The sequence below is a fragment of the Stegastes partitus genome, unplaced genomic scaffold (genome assembly GCF_000690725.1).
Source record: "Stegastes partitus isolate 25-593 unplaced genomic scaffold, Stegastes_partitus-1.0.2 Scaffold647, whole genome shotgun sequence".
NCBI classification, from domain to species: domain Eukaryota; kingdom Metazoa; phylum Chordata; class Actinopteri; family Pomacentridae; genus Stegastes; species Stegastes partitus.
Window position 1 is genome coordinate 263507 of NW_007578378.1, and position 22261 is coordinate 285767.

Consider the following 22261-nt stretch of genomic DNA (forward strand, 5'->3'; position numbering starts at 1 on the left):
GCTTCCTTTTAGTTACGCTTCTTTGATTTTGGATTACATGCTTTTCCATCTGACAGTTTATTTGTTGCAAGAATGAGGTGCTTTTCTATCAGGCGCTTGGGAAAATTTGATACCACCTTAACGTCCTTAAATCCTGTGTGCCGGTGTGAAAAAAAAATTAAATAGCAAAAAGCAGTCAGGTGAGCAAATTCCGAATCCCAGCCCTTACACAACAACCTCTACAGTGTATTAGAGATCAATTTGTCTTGTGTGTGTGTGTGTGTGTGTGAGCGCATGCACAAAATCCCCCCCCCACCCCCTGTATGTGTGGATAAGAGGAAGACTGAGTGGGGGAGACAGAGAGCAAGAGAGATTCTGTCAGTTCAGCATCTTCAGCGGGGGGACTTGGGGTCTTTCCCTTACCAAGGACGTATGGCGTAGGAGTGCTGTTGAGGAGAGCGGGGAGGAGGAGGGGAGGAGGAGCGGTGGAGAGGGATGGCTCTAGTTGGACGAGGCTCGGGTCGCAAACAGAGCAGATGAAATACTGGCATCAGCCGGTCAGCGCCCCGAGAAAACACTTCCAAGCTGCATGGCGCATGAATGAGAGAGGGGCACAGGTGTGGTTTCTCTTCACTGACCTAGAACAGCCAGCTCAAGTAGGCATAAACACACATTACTGTACTCACACACTCATAACGCATCACTATATATATACACACTTAGATCAATTATAACACAAATGTAATCCACGTTGGTGCAAATGTCCTGTATGTAGAGAAAAGCCAGATGTGTCTCTGCTACAGTACATGTAAAAGAAATCCAGGGGTAGAATCCAGCATGCTTACAGTATGTACAGTACAGCCAGTAGAGGCCCACATTTTAAAACATACATTATTTCTTTTCAGTAACAGCTTATGTTTGATCTCATAAAGATGCATATGCCAACATAACCGATATATGCCCCCATGCACTGTACACATCTTGCGGGGCTAATCAATATTTAAGCCCATGTTAAGTTTATAAGAGAGTTATGTAAGAATGAAAATTATCCGACAACAAGGACACTTAAATAAAATATTAAAATCAGAGGTGATTATTAATGAATGGAAGTGTGATTAGGATGAATCCTGCTTTGGTATTCAAATGAATGCAGGTAGAAAGAGGAGACTTCGGCTTTGTCAGGGCGCCTCAGCAGAAGGTCTGCTGTTCATAAATATGTCATAGTGGATTCTTTCTGTGTGTCTGGAGAAGCATCAATAATAAAGCCAGCATATTTAGTTTCTTGCTTCTGAAGCTCTGTTCAATACTTTTTCTCTTTACATTCTATGTCGCTGTGAAATAGTCGACTGCAGCGTGTTTTAAACCCTTAGTTGTTATGCTGTGATGGAATAAGGCACCTTGAATCCTCTGGGATGTAAGAGGTTTGTGTTAAGTGGTTGATGGTACTGGAATTTGAATTTCAGTCTTCGTTTTGTCTAAAAGGGTAACAGAAAAGAAAATGTTGAAAAACCTCAAGGTCATCTAATGTTCTTGAGACATTTAGTTCAAACTCATAATAGATTCAAATTAAAAGCTTGCTATTAATCTAAAGCTAGACACAAATTAAACACAAATAAATGCAGAACAACTAAGTAGAACTTGACTGATATACTGGTTAGCCGATATTGTCGTCAGATATCAAAGTGTCTGTTTTCTAATATGCGCCAATATGAAATACTGTTTTTCTACAGAACATAATGCAAAACAATATATGCTTCGAGCAATTTAGAAATGTTTTCATCACACAGTTTGTTTAGCTCTTACTCCACTCTTTACAACACTCTCAGCGCTGTCTGCAGCACATGTAGCAGAGAACGTAAAGCAGCTGAGCAGGTGGTGGTGCGGAGTAACGTGGTGTCTTCACTGTAAGCATCACACTGCTTTGTGAAATACATTGCTGGAAATCATTTTACCTTCTCAGTGTCACTCTCACATATACTGTATATGTGTGTGCATATAAATATAAATAGAATATTGGCTGATATATCAATAGCGGGATTTTTAACCCTTTCAAAATTGGTATCGACATCGGCTGCAAAAATCCAGTATCGGTCGAGCTCCCTAATTGAGTCATGAACTGTTTATACCAGTATTTTCACTGATGTCTGACTTTGAAGGGGTAAGTTAATCAAGTCACCTTGTTTGTTGCCTCGGGACTTCAACCTTCAGGACACCAGCTGTCCAATGAGCTGGAGGTCATGAGCAATCCAATAAGAGCTACAGTGCGTCCTGTAAACATTGCAGCCTGATAGCAATTTTTAAAAGTGTCTGACATAACAGACCTAACAATTTCGATTTCCTCTTTCACACCTACATACTGCTACCCATAACTGTGAATTTATTTTGTTCACAAAAATAATTAATGCCAGTTGGCTTGATGCTGAGAGGTTGCCAGCAAAACCTGGCATTATTATAGCGAATATAAGAGCGTACATGTGCATGTTGCAGTGGTATCTCAAAATAGCCTGTCCTGAACAAAAAGTGATACCATTTTTTCAAAACAAATTTGAAAAAAAAAACTTGTTAGGATTGCTTAATATTATCAAGTGAGGGTGCTGCAAAATTGAACTCTTTTTTTTTTCCTTCTAATTATATACAACTGCTATGTAGAACACGCAAATGTTGTTTGACATTGAAGGTGTTATTCAAGGTTTAGGTTTGGGTACAGTGAGGAACAAGTGTTTCCAATAGTAAAAATAAATAAATGCAAAATATCTAAATTACGTAAGCTGCAGGTGATGGATCACATCTACAGTTGTCCTCAAATGTATTCATACCCTCCCATTAAAGAAGGGGAAAAAACAACTGTCACTGAAATTAGTTGTAATTTACAAAAGTAATAATAAATAAAAATGTAATAAAATCATGACATTGCTTTCGAAATGTGGTTCAACAGAAATATTAAAAAAAAAAAAAAAAAAAAGCATGATGGGACCCGTAACCTAATATTTCGTTGAACAACTCTTTGAGCCAATCACTGCAATCAAGTGTTTCAAGAGTTTCTGTAACTCTCAGTCAGACTTCTGCACCTGTTGACAGGTATTTTGGTCCACTGCTAATCAGCAAAGTGCTGTAATTTGTTTTTAAATTAATATTTTGTAACCACAATTTAAAAACAATGCCTTATTTCACAAAGCTATTCTTTAGCATTTTGTTTAATTATTTATTATTACTTTTTAAAGTTTCTAGATATTTGCGTGACTACTGAATTTTCCTTTTTCTGTAATGGAAGGGGATGAATAAATCTGAGGACGACTGTAGGAATAGCACATGTACTGAGTTATTACAGAAAATACCTGTGGGAGGTATTTCGTGAAGAACACTGATTCAAAAAGAATTTTTTTTCATGTAATTGCTACATTAATACAAACTACGTCCAAATTCCAGTAAACAACTCACGATTGAGATTATAGTAGAAGTTGCTTAGTAGGTGAAATCCTGGCTGCGGGATGACCACGCCCCCTTGTGGGGATATAAAAACAACATACCTTTGCCCAACCTGGTTCTAGTGTTCTGGTCTTTAAGCTCTTGTTTGACCACCATTTGACCCACTAATGAGGTGAAAGACGCATTCAGCCTGTCTGTTTTTGCGTCAAATTCGTCAGCGTGTTTCCTCTGCCGCAGGGCTGTTTGTGTGTTTCCTGCTCGGCCGGTAGAGGGCAGCACCGACGAACACCGGACTTACAGAGCAGCGTCAACCGTGTCAGAAGAAGAGTGGCCCGGGGTGGCTTGCTGGTAGACATGTCAGAGAACCCAGAGTAATGCTAACTTGGCTGCCGTAGTTAGAGAGTTACCTAAAAGTGTCTTGAGGCTAAACAGAGTGATTGTAGAGCACGGAACACCTCCTAGAGGCCCGTCAAGAGGGTTGGCAAGCCGGCGAAACGTTACGGACCCCGGACCTTTGATAACTGGTTAGCTAGCATTAGCTGGCTAGCTGTGGAGCTCCCGAAAAGTAACGCCAGGGTTTGTTTGATACAGTCATGTCGGCGGCCGGAGACTTCGGAAACCCTCTCAGAAAATTTAAACTGGTCTTTCTTGGGGAGCAGAGCGGTAAGTCTTATGCTGACGTTAAAACTATATGCGAGCTGGAGGCTGAATTGTGCTTTGTGGGACGTTTGGCTAACATGTAGCTAGAGTTTGATGGGTTGGTCGGGTGATTAACGTCAACCGGTTAGCTAGCTACCATTAGCTACGTATCGTTAAACTTGGCACAGTTGGAGCATTGCGACACCGTAACTTGTTCACAGCTGCTTGTCCACGCTGGAAGTGCAATTCATTTTCCTGCACATGAGTCATACGTGTGGAAATGTCCACTTGTTGTCTAACCTGCGCGGTGAGCTTCGATAATGTACTCATTAGAGGTAGTGGCAACCAGTAGAAAGTGACCAAGAATTGCTCGTGAAGAAATGAAACTGAAGGGTTAATATATTAAACAGGAATGACAGACATTCCTGTGTAATAATACTAGTTATATTATTACTTCGCATTTAGAGATTACAGGCTAATCAGACTGTAAATCACATCCTGTGTTTGCTGTCTCTGGTTAAATCCACAAAGATATTACAGTGCTTCGATAAATCTGTTTTGCTACCCTGTGGGCATGTCCCAATTATTCAGACCCATCCTGCAGCATTCCTACAGTCTCATTTCTCACCTTTCCAGTCCAACGTGAACCCTCAGGAAGACTTATAGAGGGGCAGGGAAGTTGTCAAGAAAAGGCCTATACTTAACTATCATTTATCTTTTTACAAAGGTAAAGGTGCGGCTTATGTTGGTTAACCAATCTGTTTCTGCAGCTGTGTGTCAACACAAAGCCAGCTGTGTCGGACACATTTGGGGTTTTATGTAGAATTGTGATTAACTGATCCTCCCTTGTCTTCTTTATTAGAGCTGCTGATGCCATCAACAGTGTGTAATATACCGATGTGACACTTGTAGTTTCTGTAGTGCATTTGTCCAAAATCAATTTAAATCTAATTTAACAGCCACAGATGCACTAAAGTGAAGGCAAAAGCAGTCAGTTGTCCAAACCAAGGTGTTGCATCCAATAATTCATCCACTGCGAGCAAGCTAAGAACAACAAAATAATTAATTAAACCTTGGAAACGTGAGGCCAGGCTAGGTGTTATTTTACTTCTAAAACAGCTGAAGGAATTTGATAGTGGAAACACTGAATTGTATGACATGAATAAAGTAACTATGTTTAATGTAGATCAGTCTGTTATCTTGTCCGAAAGGCCCGATCACAAAAAAAGTCAGTATTGACACAGATGCTGATGTAGTTGATCACGCTGGTGTGCTTCTAATGTAGAAACAGGATAGGGACGTGTAGAAAATGTGACAGTTTCTGCTCTGCCAGTAATGTCTTTCTTCAGGCGCTGAATCCTGTAATGTGACTCTTCCCTCCCATCAAGATAAGACGGACAGACTTAGTGTTTGTCAGACAGTCTGTGATCAGCTGTGGCTTCTTGTAGTGCTGTAAACAGCAGTGTTGGCTTTAGCCATGTCATCATCAGTTGATGCACATTGTAACTGATAATGTAACTCGAGCTTAGCAAAAACAGTCCGAGGCTGGGGAGCACTGTCTCAAAGCAACCGTATTGGTGTTCCTCCAATGTGCTAGAAGGGATATTGTACTCGTAAATATCAGCAACAATTTAAAAACAACTTGGAAACCAGATAGCACATTTAGAGATTAGAGAATAGGATGGAATGTAACATGAAGTTTTAGAATAAATGTGCACCAAAAATCCTGATGGTAGGTCAGTTCAGGCCGGGATTGGCAAAGACCAAAAACAGAAATTTAAACGGAAATCGATGAGGAACTTGGTTCCCAAACCTACTTGTGTCTCAACCCTCCTCAACCCACAAACTTCTCCTCAACTATTTGAAATGACAACAATGTCGAATGCAGAGGGAGTTGTCTGATGTGCTGCTGTCAACTTTAGTCTGTTTTTAAAGACACACCTGTAGCTTATGAGCTGTACACAGATTTGATGTTGTCACTATATTGCCTTTTAAACTCAATTTGCTATAGACAGTCCATCCTGTTATGTTATTTGTTAACATTTCATATTCTCAGACAGGTTATAAACTAGGCTGGCTTATATCTAAACACTTTCTGCCTCTTTTTTTTAGGCCTCTTGTTAAGTGAGACTGCACAGGAGACTACTTGGGAATTTAATAACTTCACAAACATTTCATTAGGAGCAGCTGAGAATAATCTGTCTAGTTTGTTTCTAATAACATGCTGCTCAGGGATTTAGGTATGATCAGTTAAGGCTGGTATTTGTCCTACAATATTGTTAATTTTGATTAGAGCTGAAATGAGCAGGGGATCAACATAAAATGACTCTTGCTACAACTTTGACAATTGGTTAAAGCTGTTCATCAAGTACAAATAGCAGGTAGCCCCTGGCCAGCTTTTCAGATTTTTATTGTTTTTGAAGAAGTTTATTTATATAATGTTGTGTTGTTTTGTGTCTTTGTTGAATGTGATTATAACTTGACTGTATTTCCATTTTAGACTGAAGTTAAAGGTTAATCATTGCACTCTTCTTGTTTGTATTCATTTCTTTAGTGGGAAAGACTTCGCTGATAACCAGGTTCATGTATGACAGCTTCGACAATACTTATCAAGTGAGACGAATGCCTTTACTGTTTCCTATCATCACATGTAATGCTTATATTATCCAGATCTCACAATTTGAGATGGCTATGAACATTGTACTATCTTGTCCATTTTCAGGCCACAATAGGAATAGATTTCCTGTCAAAAACCATGTACCTTGAAGACAGAACAGTAAGTTGACTTTCATTACTACCAGCAAATAATCAGTCTTTGTTGTTGTGTGTTGTTGTACAGATCTGAGAAATTCTCTGAGTGATATTAAGGTTAAGGTGCCGGGAATGTTATCAGGGCACTCAGATGCTGATATCTGACATGGCTTTATCTTGTTTCTTTCTTTCTCTGACAGTTGCGTTCTTTCTAACAAACACACACAGCATGTGTACTGCCCCGCTGCAGTGATCAGGATGCCGTGCCCCCCCGGGCAGTCTTCCCTTTCTCTGTTTGTTTCCTCCCTCAACATAAGTTTTCTTCCTCTCCTTCCTACCCCATCCATCTATTCTCTCATCACTGTTTTAAAATTAAACACCTTACTTGATCAAGAGAGGAGGGTTGATGACAAGTGAAGGGTGATTATTTATTTCTTCCCCCCCTCAGGCCCAGACAGCTTGCTCTCTCTGGTGGTCACTCACTACCTGCATGCACTACGCTCTCTCTCTGTTCTCTCTATCTTTTCCCCATTAGTCTGACTTTATTTAGTTTTCTTTTCAATTTGCTTTTTGTCACATTAACTTACCTCATTTGTCTATTTGCTTTTTCTTGTTTTATTTTCATCCCTTCTGTTTTGTTCTTTTTCTCTTCTTTTTATTTTTTTTGTCCCATCCCCGTCCCTTTTCCTGCCCCACAGATCAGGTTGCAGTTGTGGGATACGGCAGGGCAAGAGCGTTTTCGTAGCCTAATCCCAAGTTACATCAGAGACTCCGCTGCTGCTGTCGTAGTGTACGACATCACAAGTAGGTGGATTACATGTCACTGCAATGTTGTATGAAACCACATTTGTCTTGTCCTCTGTTATGTGCACTGTGTTTTGTTTTGTTTTTTATTTTAAGTTAGTGTTTGTTTAACCCTTTGAACCTTAAGAAGTTTCAGGACATTTTTTTGCTCCTGAGATATTTTTACTCACTTATTTTCACTACAGTATAAAGCACCGCACTTCTATAGAAACAGCCAAACCATGGCTAGAGGTAAAGAGAACTCAAGTGGGTCCACCTACTGTAGGTATTTTACAATTTCCATTTGTGCAAGATCCACAAACAAGGCGTCTTTCACACTACTTCTGCCCATCAACTCTACAAAGATATGTCATCATGCTGAATATATCCTCCAACAACTTGCTGACAACTTACACTATACTATTTTTTAACTGTGCTACATTAATTTTACTGAAGTGGGTTTTATTTTCCTCTCAATTTCTAATCAGTTTCCTTAATTACCTCCTCTCTGCCCCTGTGTAAACACAGCCTGCAGTTCAGCCAAAAAGTCAATGAATGTTTGTTACATGACTTGGCTTCTCTGTTGTCCTGAAACGCAGATATTTTTGTTTGTTTTAATATGAGACATGTAGAATCAAGTCATTTTAATAAATATGATTTTAGAGCTGATGTGTGTACATCAGATGTGATTCATTTAAGCTTAAAGTTGAGCTTCTGATGATTCTTTTTGTTTTTAGAGTTACTGGCTCTGAAAAAATGTAGGGTTTTTTTGTTGTTTTTTTTGGATAACATACCTTTCAAATTTTTTGTGAAGTGTGATGCAAGCAAATGTGCCGTAAAACATTAAATTAAATACATGGGACTGGGTCAAGATGTGTTCGACTTGTAGTTGTCCTTTTCTTCCTGTCAGAAACCCAACCGTTTTCACAGCTGAGGCCTTTCATCTCCTCAATACTCATACTCTGCCTCCTGTTTCCCCCCTTGTCTCCCTTTCAGATGTCAACTCTTTCCAGCAAACCACAAAATGGATTGATGATGTGAGAACGGAAAGAGGAAGTGATGTCATTATCATGTTGGTGGGAAACAAGACAGACCTTGCAGACAAAAGGTAGTCATCTCCTCCCTCTTCCCACCTCTATGTCAGAAGGTTTTCCATTAAGAGCATGCCAGTAAAATCATTGATTGTTACTGCTCGTCTGTCAATACTGAGTTCCTGAGCCCTTCCTGAAGCAGCACTGGCTCAGAGCAAGTTGTCTCTCCGCTTTATGAATATCAAAGCTGTGACTGAATTATTCCTTCAGATGTTTGATCTCAGAGTGTCTAGCTGTTAAATGAAGTTGCTTTGTTTCTCGCTGTGCATCTTTTAACCCCCTTATCTGCCACAGGCAAGTATCAATTGAAGAGGGTGAGCGGAAAGCCAAAGAACTAAATGTAATGTTTATTGAGACTAGTGCGAAAGCGGGCTACAACGTAAAGCAGGTAAGACTGTGTGTGAGTCGTGCTCTGTAGTCCTGCTGCAGACGCTGCTGCCTGAGCTCTACTTCCAAAGGTCGCCCCCTAAAATTGGAGGTTAGAGGCTGACCTCCTGGACTTGTGCAAATGGCTCTTAGATCGTCATTCTTTATCATAATTTTAAAGAAACATGAAAACATTTGGGAAATCATTGTTCACTTTCTTGTAGAGGATCAAGAAAGAAGATTGATATCACTCTTATATTCAGTCTAATCTTTTTACCCAACAACATTTTTAAAATCATGCAAATTTAGGAACAGTGAACTGATACTGGCTAAAACATAATCCAGCACACAACCCCTTGTAATGAAGGGAAATGTTGTTTTTACTTCTTGTATTTAGACTGAAGAAATAACACAGAAATTGGTCTCCTTTAAAGGTACTATTACATATTTACCTTATTCCAAGTTCAGGCTACAGGAGCGTGTCACCCCTCAACACAACAGTTGTCTAGACTGGGACCTTGGTCTGAAGTGATGTTTAGCACAAATTATTTGGTAAAGTGAGGGGTTTACAGATTTATTCCTAGCCTTTTGAACCCCAGAACTGGATGTCTTGAAAGGCATGCTATCTTTAAATAATAGCCAAAATTGCAACAATTATCATCGCCAGAAAATGTCAAACCAGAAAGAATCGTCAGATTTTTGTCTCTGGTATGTTGTTCTGTTGGAAACCATATAACCAGAACTAAACTTAAAATTTCAGTGTATTATTAACGGTACCATAAGTTGTCACACCACAGTCTCCATTTGGTTCACACCTGCATCCCCATGAGATCACATGAGGTGGTGCACTGCTCCTTCATTTCTCCCTCTGACACAACAATCTTTTTATTCTGTAGTCTGTGATATGCCGTCATTTGCCAGTTTTATAGTGTATACATGTCTGAGATCAGAGAAAAGAATATCTCTTAAGATTCTCCTTATCTGCAGGATGCAGCCCGCTTTCAAAATCTGTTAGGATTTTAAAACTCCTGTCGTCTGAGCCAGACATGACAGATCTTTGCACAAATTCCCTGCAAGAAAGTAGATATGCACATATCCCAAAATGTTGAACTGTTAATTTCAGGTCTCTTCAGCCTTCTCTTCCTGTTTTGGAAAATTAGCTAACACACTGAACCCCCTGGTGGCCAACAGGGAGGCTTTTGGTGTTGAGCATCGGTGGCAGTAGCAGCAGGAAGGGGCACGACTTGTTGATGCACTTCAATGTAATCACTGTCTATGTTTCTTTTCCCCTGTCTTTGTGTCGATGTCTGTGGCGGTATGTACGTTTCCTGGTGGGTGTTTGTTTGTTGTTCGCGGTGGCTCTTTACAGACAGATAACCACAGAGGAGGGAGAACAGAGAGCGAAAGAGATGAATGTTCTGTTTATTGAAACAAGTGCAAAGACAGGCTACAATGTCAAACAGGTAGAGCGTGTGCACCTTTGTGTGTGTGTGTGTGTTCATAGTGCTCATTCTCTCTTCTGATTGGCTTCTATTTCACACACGCATGCGTGCATAAAGGGCATAAGTGAGGCACATGGATTTGTTTTTCAAGCTCTCTCCCCACGTACTATATTACTGATTGGTATTGGCCAACTTTGGATTGCCGAGCCTTAAAGGCGGGGTCAGAGTTTGCACAACAAAGCCCCGCCCTCCATTGATTAGCACAGTAACAGCATCTTTGTTGCTGTGAAATCTGCATGTTGTCAAGTTTAGCCCCATGTGAGGCTGTTTAGTGGGAGGTGGGCACGTTATATGTCATACATACGACGCACTTTCCCTAAATTTCACGAGGATCCATCAATCACTTAACATCCTCCATGCTTTGTCAGTGGAAGATATCAGTAAAGCACAACTTCATCCGGTTTTCAAATCTTGCACTGCACAGAAATATGGTCTTGCTGTAGCTCAGACACAAGCTGCTAAATTCAAAATCAAATTTGGAAAAGCTCTGTTGGGCGTCTGCCTCTGTGCAAGCTTCAAATGAACCTTATTCTAAATCATATAATGGGATTATATACAGCACGCTATCTTGATTATGTTTTGTGTTTTGTCATACTCTGAGTATATTCCTTGTCTGACATCTGTTCCTCTTTCCCTCCAGCTTTTCCGTCGTGTTGCTGCCGCCCTCCCCGGCATGGATACCACAGAGGACAAGAGTTCGCAGGGCAGTATCCTTTGTGGTCATGTCAGTGTCTGTGTCACATGTGACTAACAAGAGTCAGGAGGTCTCCTAGTTTGTTTTTTACTGAATATAACTTTAAAGGAACTTCTAAAAAGGAAAAAAAAAAAGGTGTGTTTTGTTGGTATGAAATAGGATTGGACAGTGATGGCTGAGAAAAGTTTTGTAAAAGAAAAATATGTGTAAGCTTCCAAACAGGGTATTTAAAAAGTATAATTTTGTCTGCACCAATACTTGACATTTTCAACATGGTGTTCACAAAGATCTGTAGTTGTTTAGCCATCAGTTTGGATAAGTGAAGTCTAAATCCTCAACATCACCATCCACCAGAACATGTAAGATCAGATATTGACTGTTATGTTTAATACACTCCTGATCATTGCTAATCACAGTTCCATTTAGCTGATATTTAGAGAATTTAAACAAATTGTGGTAGAAATTTAAATCTTTGTGTTAAAATTTAGAATAACACCACCTCAACTTTCATCTTTATTAAAACACTTTTGTTTATTTCTATTTTGCACGTGTTTAAAGTAGAGTTTGTATACATTTACCATTCACCGTCCACAGGCTATTGTTTGTGATGTGCAGTTTATCAGATGGTGCTGTGGATGGGACACTGCTGGAGACAGTGGTGTTGTGACTACAGTTAAAGGGCCAACGTAGCACATTTTAAAATGATTTTCTTTTATTGGGAATTGGTTTAAAGCAAATAGCGATTCTTTTAATCAGAAAAATGCAGACTACCAAAAATGAAATCAACCCGGCTGATATCGATCAACAGGTATTTGCGGTTACTGTTTTTTAAATGTTGCGTAGAAAATGTGTCTCTGAGCTCAAGCATTGACTGTTGGGTTTATTTTATAGTAGTCAATTAAACAAGGTATACAATTATCATTTATTTCTGAAGCATGTTGTGTCCCACAGGCCTACATGTGTACAAAACTTTAATATTTTGCGATTCTGATCCAAAAATCTTTCTGTAAAATCCAGTCAATATGATTTGCTAGCTGTCCTTTCTGCGAATATGCTAAAAACAATCTGGTGTTCTTACTCAGCCCTCGCTCGAACTGAGACAAACAAAGTGGCTCCAAGTGATCCACACAGCATTACTCCCGTATGCCTTATGCACATTTCTTTCAAGGTTTTATTGTACATTTTAGAGTTGCATTTTCTCCTCTCTTCTTTTTTGAATGTTCCTTAACTCCCAACACCTTCAGTGATTAACATTCAGCTGGAGAAGCCACCAGAGCAACCTGTCAGTGAAAGCGGCTGTTCCTGCTAATGTTCTTGCCTGTGTTTGCTGGCTTTTTCTGGAACCCATTCAGTTTTTCTGTATATGTACCCCTCACTACACACACACCTCTGTTCCCCAGCCAGAAAGAGAACACTACATCCATCGTCTTTGCCATTTTTGAAAACCTGCTCTCTCATCGGGATGCTCTGAAAATCATGAATCACATAAATTAAATATTTGCACTGTAACACACATGCACTGGAAGCGTATTTACAGCCCGAGCTCAGCGCTGTGCCGAGCTCAGCGCTGTGCCGAGCTCCCGCTGCCCGTCGTTTCAGACAAAGTGTTGCAATGAGTCGTATTGGTGTAGTTTGTGTCTAAAGATGATTTGTTGAACCAAACTGACAAAGAAAATGTGTACGTTATCAAATAGAAGTACGTGTTTAAGAGCGAAAATATTTTTTAAAAGTCCAATACTGCTTTAAGCTTAATAAGCACAATGTGGATGTTGTGTGCATTTGTCAGTTAACATAAATTGTGCCGCTGCAGCTGATTGGCAAAGATTCATTCGTGAGTTGTTTTAATGACACTGGGGGAAAAAAATGTTCTTTTTTTTGTTTTGTGTTTTTTTAACCTGTCTGGAATATTATGTGGGAAAGTTGCAAAATTTGTCTTGAGGGAAATCAGTACCATTTAGAAAATGTTGGTGTAGACATGCGCACATGATGCAGCTGAAGGCTTATTTTACACTCTGAGGTGCCTGTACCAGCAGAGTCACAGTCCTGCAACAAATACCAGCATGAAATGACAAATCGAGAGACCGAAACCACAGTCTCACACCACCACCACCACCACCACCACATCATCACACACCAGCACAAACACACGACACGACTGCACCACCAACGTCACCGTCCTTCCCCTCTCCTCATGCGTGTCCTTTGAGATGGGTTATTTTTACCTTGGCTTCCATTTTCTATTACTTTTTTTTTTTTTGCGATAGATCTTTAATTATTTTTTTCCCTAAAGACTACAGCTATCATAGATTACAACTATTTCTTTGATGGTAGTGTTCCAGGAGGATTTTCTCATAAAAACCCACCGTAAACATTAGACTATGGAGATAAATGCCTTTTTGGAGTTAAATTGTAGAAGAGGGCTTCCTTGGCTTTGGGTTTATCTAGTTTAAGTTCGGTATGCCGTTTAATGAACACTTTGATTTCCTTTTGCTTGTTTTTATTTTTGGCATTGATCTTTTGTTAGTGATTATTCTACATGTGTATTTAATCCACAATGACTTGTAATATTTATTTCTATTGGATTCATGTTTCTTTTATATGGCTGTTAATATCTTCACTTTTGAGTCCTGACCTGATTACAAAATATGCATTCATAAGGACCACCTTTAACTGAATCAGTAGAGAGTGTCTGCTGATTCCTCTACCACCTCTTGAGGGATAATTTGATCATACTGATAATATTGTGCAATTTTTTTTGTGTGTGAACTTATGGAAGGGAGTCCAGTTTGTATAGTATAGTAGTCCTTAACGTTTCTGTCTGGAATGGTTTTAAATGAAAGAATAAAAATACACTTGTCACCGCTGCTGGAATTCATCTGTGCTTATTGACAACTAACAGTTTTAAAACCAGTGAGTCAAGCTGGTGGAGAGATTTTTTACACTTAGCAGTGATAACAATGGGATAACAGCAGTTAGATAAACACTGCTGTGACTGTGCTGTCCTCTCACTGGGGTCTTGCAGCAGAAAGGAAGCAGCTGTGTAATGAGTACCTGTCCTGCAAGTGCGCTGCAGTAGGAGATCTTTTATTGGAGACGTTTTGACTTGTCGATGCAGGAAAAGCTGAGATTGAAATAGAGTCATGATGGAAGTCCAGCATGTACAATATGAACTTTTAAACTGAATTAGAAACCAGTAATTTTTGCTACCAGGATGTCTTCTATGGCTTGGTGTGACACTAATATTCATCATAAAAGAGCTTTTAGGACATTCATAGACATCCTAGTAAACAACTAACAAGGCTGAACTGCAAAACAGTTCACTTCAGGGCCCCAGATTCTAGGCTCCCTAAAAGCATTTCAGAGACAAATATACTCCACCAAATTTACTTCACAGCTTTAGTAGATTTTAAGATTTAAAAAAATACCCAATGTGTACTATAACAAGCTTTTGAAATATGGCATATTGTTAAAAACTAAATCTGTGATTTCTAAAGGTATGGGATTCTACAAAAGCAATGTATAGCCAAAGACACGTCTGAGTTTTTAACGGCTTCACTACAAAGGATGTTTTCTCTCTAAAAGTAATCTAGTGGCTCCGTAAATATTACAGTCAAAAGCAGCTATACAGCCCTAATAAAATCTCTGAATATCACAAAGTGGTTGAAATTGAGTTAGACGTACCAACATTAATGTCTGAAACTCTTATTTTGTCCTTTTTGTAAGTTTATGTCACTAACAAATTGTGCTTTTTAGATATTCTTGATGTTTTTGTTAAATTTTAAGCAAAACATTTTAATATGGTGTAATTATACTAATAACATTATTCATTCCAATTCATTAGTCTTCCTCGTTATAATAACTTAAAAACAAAAAAACAAAGTAAGTCATTTGCAACATTAACAAACATTATTTAAACGTATACAATATTAAAACAATATCTTGATGTATCTATATATTGTTTCAAGTTTACAGTCAGCTTGGCTTTTTTTTTAATAGCCTATAACAAAAAGTTACAGCTTTGAATGCAGGAGTCAATTACTGTTACGTTTTCGCAAATCTCGCGAGAGTTTGCAAAGCAGCTGTTACCTTGGAAACCAAACTACACAGCGGCCGCTCTGTGTTTTTAGCTGCTTCGTTTTACTGACACACTGAGCTTCACTTTGGTTTTTTGGGATATAATATTTAATTCCAACATGAGCAGCGATTACTACGAGACTCTGGAAATAAACAGAGACGCAACAGACGCAGATATCAAAAAGGCGTAAGTCAGCTAACAGATGTTAAAACTTAAAGCAGGTGTTTTATATCAGGCGTTTTGTGCTCATCGTCACAGTTTTCCTCGTTTTTCTTGACAGATATCGACGTCTTGCGTTGAAGTTTCATCCGAGCAGCAACAGAGAACCTGGAAGCAGCGAGACGTTCGTTCAGCTCGGTGAAGCCTATGATGTTCTGAGCGACCGTAAGTAGAAGAAGAGTTTGTTTTACACTGGATGTTGACGTTAGACCAATTATTTAGTTGATTTAATCCTACACGTATGTTTGAAATTTTGTTGTAATGACAAATTAACGTCAAATATTTGGGTGCACCAATGACTGTGTGCAGTAAAAAAAATAAAATAAAATAAAATAAAATAAAATAAAATAAAATAAAATAAAATAATACGAAAAAGAAGACCAGAACGCAACCTCTCATGAAAACACAGTAATTCCAAAATTTAAAATAAATTTGCTAGCTCTTATTTCATGTTGTGACGTTTAATTTCTTTGAAGCTTTAATGATTATTGAGGAATATTTACATGGTAAACAAAGCTTTGAATGCAAGAGTCAACTACTGTTTTCGGTCATTTTTGTAAATCTCGCGAGAGTTTACAAAGCAGCTGTTGCCTTAATTTCTTTTAACCTTTAATGATTATTGAAGAATATTTACATGGCAAACAATAAACTTACCAATAATATGTAATAGAAAATATATGAAGGACAAAAAAAACTGTCGTTTGATAGTTTATTGGTACATACAGATCTTTTTAAATTAAAACAAATTAATTCAACATTTTTGTTCTGAAAACTTTTGTAATTAAACACGATGTCTGTTTTTGGACAAACAAATCCACATAAAGTTACAGAGCTAGTCCTTTTTCTGTTATTTGTCAATAACTGTATTGAATTTTAGAAATATGTTTACCGTATTAAACTTGAATTTAAGTCATTTCATCTATTAAACGCGAGGAAACACCATAACACTCTTTTTATGTAAAATATTTTGTTTTCTTTTTTTTTCTTGTTTTTACTGGTTATTTTAAATTAGATATGTAAAGTCTGGCTTTTTTTTTTATATGTACTGATATTTTTAAGTTTTTTTTTTAAATAGTAAAATGAAAAGATTTTATGGATTTTTTTTCAGTGTAGCCTGTGCTTGCTGATTTTAGGTTAAATAACTGTATCACATTACTCTACTACACTCTGAGTCATTGCAGTAGCAAAAAGTACCATGCAACAGAGTTAAAGATGAGCACACAAATAGAAAAGTGAATAATTATACAGCCCTTATTTTTTTATTAATTACAGCTTTTAATGCTGCAAAAATTGATTGCTATCCTTTCTGCTCTTTTGGCTCAAGAAGGACTAAAAAGCAATCAAGCAATACAAAACATAAAGTTGCAGTAACATATTTGTACTGCAAAGTGTAACAAGGAAACTATCATAGGGCTTGAATATAGGAAAACCTCTTTTATTAACAAATAATAAACATAATCTAACCAAAATGAGAAGAATTATGGCTAATATGCAGTATTCATGCTGCATTTCTAACAAAAGGCGGGGCTACTTGTCAGTCTAATCATCTGACTTAATCTTTTATCCACCTTTTATCACAATACACATATTTAATCCATAGGTGTATTTACAGGTAGTATTTTCTGCAAAGAGACATACAGCATGTTCATGAAACCGTGTCTGTTTTCTTCATGACAGCTCGAAAAAAGGCAACCTACGACAAGTTTGGTGAGGAGGGTCTAAAGGGTGGTGTCCCAGCCGAGTTTGGCAGCGGTGGAGCTTGGTCATCGAAATATGTTTACCACGGGAATCCTGATAAAACATTCAGGCAGTTTTTTGGAGGCGACAACCCATTTGCAGGTGACAAAGATAGCATCAAAGACAATACAGTGATTTTCACAATTTAAACCAGCTGCATTTAACCAATATTTTTTTTTTTTGCTAGACTTCTATACAAACGATGCACCGATGCAGTTGGGCGGCCTGCAGCCAGGAGTGGTAAAGACACAAGATTCTCCAATAGAGAGAGACATTCATTTGTCCCTGGATGACCTCTTCCACGGATGCACAAAAAAGATTAAGATATCTCGGCGGGTAAGAGCTGCTGTATGAACTGTCTTTTCTTATCCCATAACTTCTGAGTGGTTAAATCATTCATACTTCCATTAGACTGAGAGCTCCTCATGAACTCTGATTCAAGCGACTTAGATCCATCAACCCAACAATCACTCACAACAACATCCACACAAACACGCCAATTGAAATACATTTATTCACTTTTTTAGTAGACATTATGCGATGGCTTATTAATTTTTCAGGTTATGAATGAAGATGGAAACGCGTCAAGTATCAAAGACAAGATCCTGACAATAAATGTCAAGCCTGGGTGGAAGGAAGGCACAAGAATTGTTTTCTCCAAAGAGGGAGATCAGGTAAATGAAGAAGAAAAAATACTAGTGTGCCCACGTGTATTTGTACGTGTTCTATTTAATTTGTGTTAACTATATTCCTTTATGTTTTATTGTAATTAGTACTGAAAGATTTTTATGATGGTGCCCCTAAAACTGGAAACCTGTTTTTACTGCAAGCCACAGAATCCAGGAAGTATGAGTAAAAGCAAAGTAGGGTTTCTATGAACAGCAAAGCATAAAATATTTTCTAAAGCATCTAAAAGTTTATCTCATTATTCAGGTATAGAACTGCAACAGTTACTGAATTAATCAATAAGTTGTCACCTATTTAATTAATGACCAACTATTTTTTTAAATAATTATTTCATCAGTATGAGTCGTTTTGTCGAGAAACAACACCTAAAATCTTTTATTTCAACCCCTAAAATTAGAATTCTTCTTTCTCTCACTTTGATGGTAAACTGAATATCTTTGGGTTGTGGACAACAGAAGACGTTTGAGGACGTCATCTTTATTTTTCACAGTTTTCAGACATTTTTAAATCAACTGATTCATTCATCTTAAAGGATACATTTTAGAAAATAATCATTATGTGCACCCCTAATCCTGGAGTGTTTTAATATCGGCTGAATCTGCTTTTTTAGTTGGTGGCCTCAGTAGATGCTGGTGTGGTCATCGCACATCAGCCTTTTTATTTGATTTGATCTGATCAAATTTAGTCCAACAAAAATATATGCAGAAGGTTATTCTTTATCGAATCATGCATGGAAATGATCCTGCTGTATTTTTCTGTTTTTTTGAAATTCAGGGACCAAACAGCATCCCTGCAGATATCGTGTTTATTGTGCGGCAGAAGAGTCATCCCATGTTTGTAAGACAACAAGATGACCTGATGTACAAAGTGGAGATCTCTCTGGAGATGGTGAGTCCTGTTAGGGTTTCAATATTGCTCATACTTAAAGATTTTTGTTTTATTGGATAGACAGTGAATATGCAAGTTGATTCCTTTTCCCACAGGCGTTGACTGGCTTCTCTGTGGATGTGCAGACACTAGATGGCAGGCTACTCAGAATCCCGATCAATGACATTGTGCAGTGAGTGTTTTCCCATGTTGAAGTGCAATATGACACAATGATCATGTTTTATATCTGATTTTGTAGTCTTGTTAAATTGACATTCATCTAAAATACTAAAAGATCAGAAGAGAGGCGATGATGTACAATTCAAACATTTAATAATAATACAGTACAACAGTACACTTAAACTGGGAATTTTACAGAACTCTATGTTTTGATTTCATGCATCATCTTCATCAGTTAATGTCCTCCTGATTTGTCATAACATATCAGCCCCACGTACAGAAAAGTGCTGACTGGAGAGGGAATGCCGCTGTCCCAGGATCCTTCCCAGAGAGGAGACCTCATAATTACGTTTGATGTCCAGTTCCCTGAGAAGCTCTCGGCTGAGAGGAAACAGCTGATCAAACAAGCCCTAGCATTTAAATGTTGATCCCATTTTAGATACATGTGACTTCATCTCTGTCATGAAAGAAAGAAAAGGACTGATACAATCTGCAATACCTGGAGTTGAAATATACATCGAGAGGAAACAAAAATAAAAACAACTGTGGTTCAACATTAGCCTTGTGACAATAGTGATTATATAGTTGTGTGGCGGTGATTCACTGCCATCATGGCTCGTTTCAGCTGCTCATATGTGACAAACATCACCACGTTCCAGGAGCCCAGGCGCAAGAAAGATGGCATGAACCTTGGGAGAAAGAAAAGAGAAAAACATGATTAATTGCAATCCATTCATAATAATAGCTGTCATTGTGTTTGCAGCTGTTTATAGCCTCCTCTGTGAATGTGTAATGTATTGTGTTTACTCCATTAATTCTTTCAATATCGTTCATGCACTCATTTCTTACCCCTTGTAAAAGGCAAGTGGTCCCTCTTGGGTCATCATAGCAGCAGCACACTTGAGGACGCTGCTGTACTGGCCAGGAGGAGAGTTCATATATCTTGTCTTGACCACATCCACAGGGGAGGCGATCACTGTTGTGCACAGCCCTGCACCAAAGGCCGATACAAAGTGGCAGGGCAGGTTATCTGTGGAGTACAGGTTGAGCGTTACACTACAGGATGGAAACATTTGAGTATTAAATCACACCAGGAGCATGTTGGGCTGAATTTACCTGTCAGGGCAGTGGACTTAAGAAGCATGTCCTTGATGAAGTCATATGTCACCAGCTCTGTGCAGTTAACGATAGCGCTGCGTGCAATGTTTGGGGCTGTACCTGCATGTCAGAGCATAAAAAGATTTGTCATTAGAAATGAAAAGGTCATTTTTAAGATACACTTGCATTTTGTAATCTGAGCTACCTTTCCATAGTCCACGAACACCTTCTTCCTTAGCAATGGTCTTGTAAGCGTCAATGGTGCCGCAGTAGCGTCTAGCATGCTCACCAGACCTGGCCTGGGCCTGGAAGCGGACTTTTACCACATCTGTAGGTTGAGCAAAAGCAACTGCCATGGCACCTGTGGTGCATCCTGCAAGCAGCCGACTGCCGATGCCAACATCTGTAACAATGGAGAGAGAGAGATGTCAAGCCTGACCGGTGTGGGACTCCCTCAGCTCAATGAACATTACATTAGTAGATACTCACGATCAGAGCCTTTAGTGTAGAACTGTTTAACAGAGTCATAGAGACCGATGCGGACGGAGGCAAAGCTCATCTGTCTCTGCAGTCCGGCCACCAGTCCACTGTAAAGACTCCGAGGTCCCTCTGTGCGCACCATGGTGGTGATGGTGCCAAACACTCCACGATATGTCACTGCAGGGCTTTTCCCTGGAGCTGCTGAGGCTCTGACCTCTCCTTGGATCTGTGCAGGACATAATGGAATCAGACTTGGGTTACTTATCTCCTCCAGGTGATAGAGAAACATTCACAATTACTGAATTCATAGGCAGTAAGCGAAAAGGTAAAATGTGATGTTTTCCTACCTGCAGCCGCACTTTAGCGGTGTCCAGAGGAAAGGTGAGCAGGTCAGCAATGCAGGCTGCAGTTCCTGCTCCCACAAACTTCACAGCTGCTGATGGAGGCACATCTGCAGGTCCAAATCCAACCATTTTCCACAATTATTTTGATTAATGCAAGGACCGAAGGGTGGTTTGTTGATGAGGACAGGACGTAAAGCTTCTCCAGAATCTGAAAAACACAAATTCCATCCAAAGTTAGTTGTATATCATGTTCAAATTGGCACATAAGAGTCACAACCTGGCTATTGCTATATTTTATGGATCTGCCTTTTTTACTTGTTCCACACTACTAGTCTCTATACTGGTGCCTCCAGCTGCTGGGCATCACAGGCTCATTTAACCCTTTATGCCCCCAATTGGGGGCCTCCTGGTTCACACAAAGAAATAGTGTGAGAGAAATAACCCAAGGAACAGCAAAAACCGAACAAAAACTGTAGTTGTAAAACCTCTCTTACCTCAGCTGTTTTGCTATGAATGGTATATTTTGTCGGTAAATGTCTGTGAAGGTCCTCAGTCATCCAGGTGATGGTTGTTCTGGTAGATGAATTGTAGCAGCTGGACTTGCTTGAGTTCCTTGAAGATGTTCCACCTCTCATCCAAGAAGCTTCATCAGTTCTGACTGACCAGTTGGGAGTTCCAGATACTTATATCCTAAGGACACACCTGAGTTTCGGTATAAGTTGGGGTGTGTTGCTCCTCCCCCTCGTTATGTGAGTCGTTACTGCGCCCCCCTGCCACAATGGGGTTCGTTTTGTTCGTCTTTTGTGGCTAGGTGTGAATGTACTTTCATCTACCTGGGAGAGATCTTAGGACTGAATTGTAAACAGGTGAGAGGCCTCAGACCTCCACCTCTGTTGAGGGATGGTCTTTTGTTTGACATAGATGGCTCCTTTCACCCCTCCCTCAAACCATCTGTCCTCCTTGGCCAAAATCTGTACATTGTTGTCTTCGGGGGGATGACTATGTTCTTCTCAGAAAAGACCAAGAAACAAAACAACATAGTCATCTCCTATGTTGCAGGAGTTTCTGAAAAACTCAGGAGGAATTTCAACAAACACAACATTCCAGTTCATTTCAAGCCCTCCAACACCCTGAGACAGAAACTGGTTCAGCCTAAGGACAAGACACTGAGACATAAACAAAACAACATGATGTACGCAGTCCAGTGCAGCCAGAAATGCCCAGACCTGTACATCAGGGAGACTAAACAACTGCTCCACAAGCACATGGCTCAGCACAGAAGAGCCCCCTCCTCAGGACAGGACTCAGCAGTCCACCTGCATCTCAAGGACAAAGGACAGTCA

General features: G+C 39.2%; 3 protein-coding genes across 4 annotated transcripts; 2 read left to right on the top strand and 1 right to left on the bottom strand.

Moving 5' to 3' along the window:
- The first annotated feature begins 3740 nt into the window (after window positions 1-3740).
- LOC103363273 (ras-related protein Rab-6A) lies at window positions 3741-14095 on the top strand. Of its 2 annotated transcripts, none has more exons than XM_008289954.1 (8): window positions 3741-4068; window positions 6599-6657; window positions 6767-6820; window positions 7494-7599; window positions 8575-8686; window positions 8964-9057; window positions 11178-11244; window positions 12476-14095. In XM_008289954.1, the coding sequence occupies exons 1-8, from the start codon at window positions 3999-4001 to the stop codon at window positions 12538-12540; spliced, it is 627 nt and encodes a 208-aa protein (XP_008288176.1). In that variant the 5' UTR covers window positions 3741-3998; the 3' UTR covers window positions 12541-14095. The 2 variants fall into 2 exon arrangements, with proteins under 2 accessions (XP_008288176.1, XP_008288177.1); XM_008289955.1 differs by lacking the exon at window positions 8964-9057 and adding an exon at window positions 10405-10498.
- A 1329-nt stretch (window positions 14096-15424) lies between these two features.
- On the top strand, window positions 15425-19446 carry dnajb13 (DnaJ heat shock protein family (Hsp40) member B13). The gene is made up of 8 exons (XM_008289957.1): window positions 15425-15492; window positions 15587-15690; window positions 17203-17364; window positions 17450-17598; window positions 17823-17936; window positions 18724-18837; window positions 18933-19009; window positions 19265-19446. The coding sequence occupies exons 1-8, from the start codon at window positions 15425-15427 to the stop codon at window positions 19422-19424; spliced, it is 948 nt and encodes a 315-aa protein (XP_008288179.1). The 3' UTR covers window positions 19425-19446.
- Window positions 19447-19556: 110 nt separating this feature from the next.
- ucp2 (uncoupling protein 2) lies at window positions 19557-21047 on the bottom strand. The gene is made up of 6 exons (XM_008289956.1): window positions 20922-21047; window positions 20584-20800; window positions 20300-20497; window positions 20113-20214; window positions 19846-20026; window positions 19557-19685 (listed from the first exon to the last, which is right to left on the bottom strand). The coding sequence occupies exons 1-6, from the start codon at window positions 21045-21047 to the stop codon at window positions 19574-19576; spliced, it is 936 nt and encodes a 311-aa protein (XP_008288178.1). The 3' UTR covers window positions 19557-19573.
- Window positions 21048-22261: the final 1214 nt, after the last annotated feature.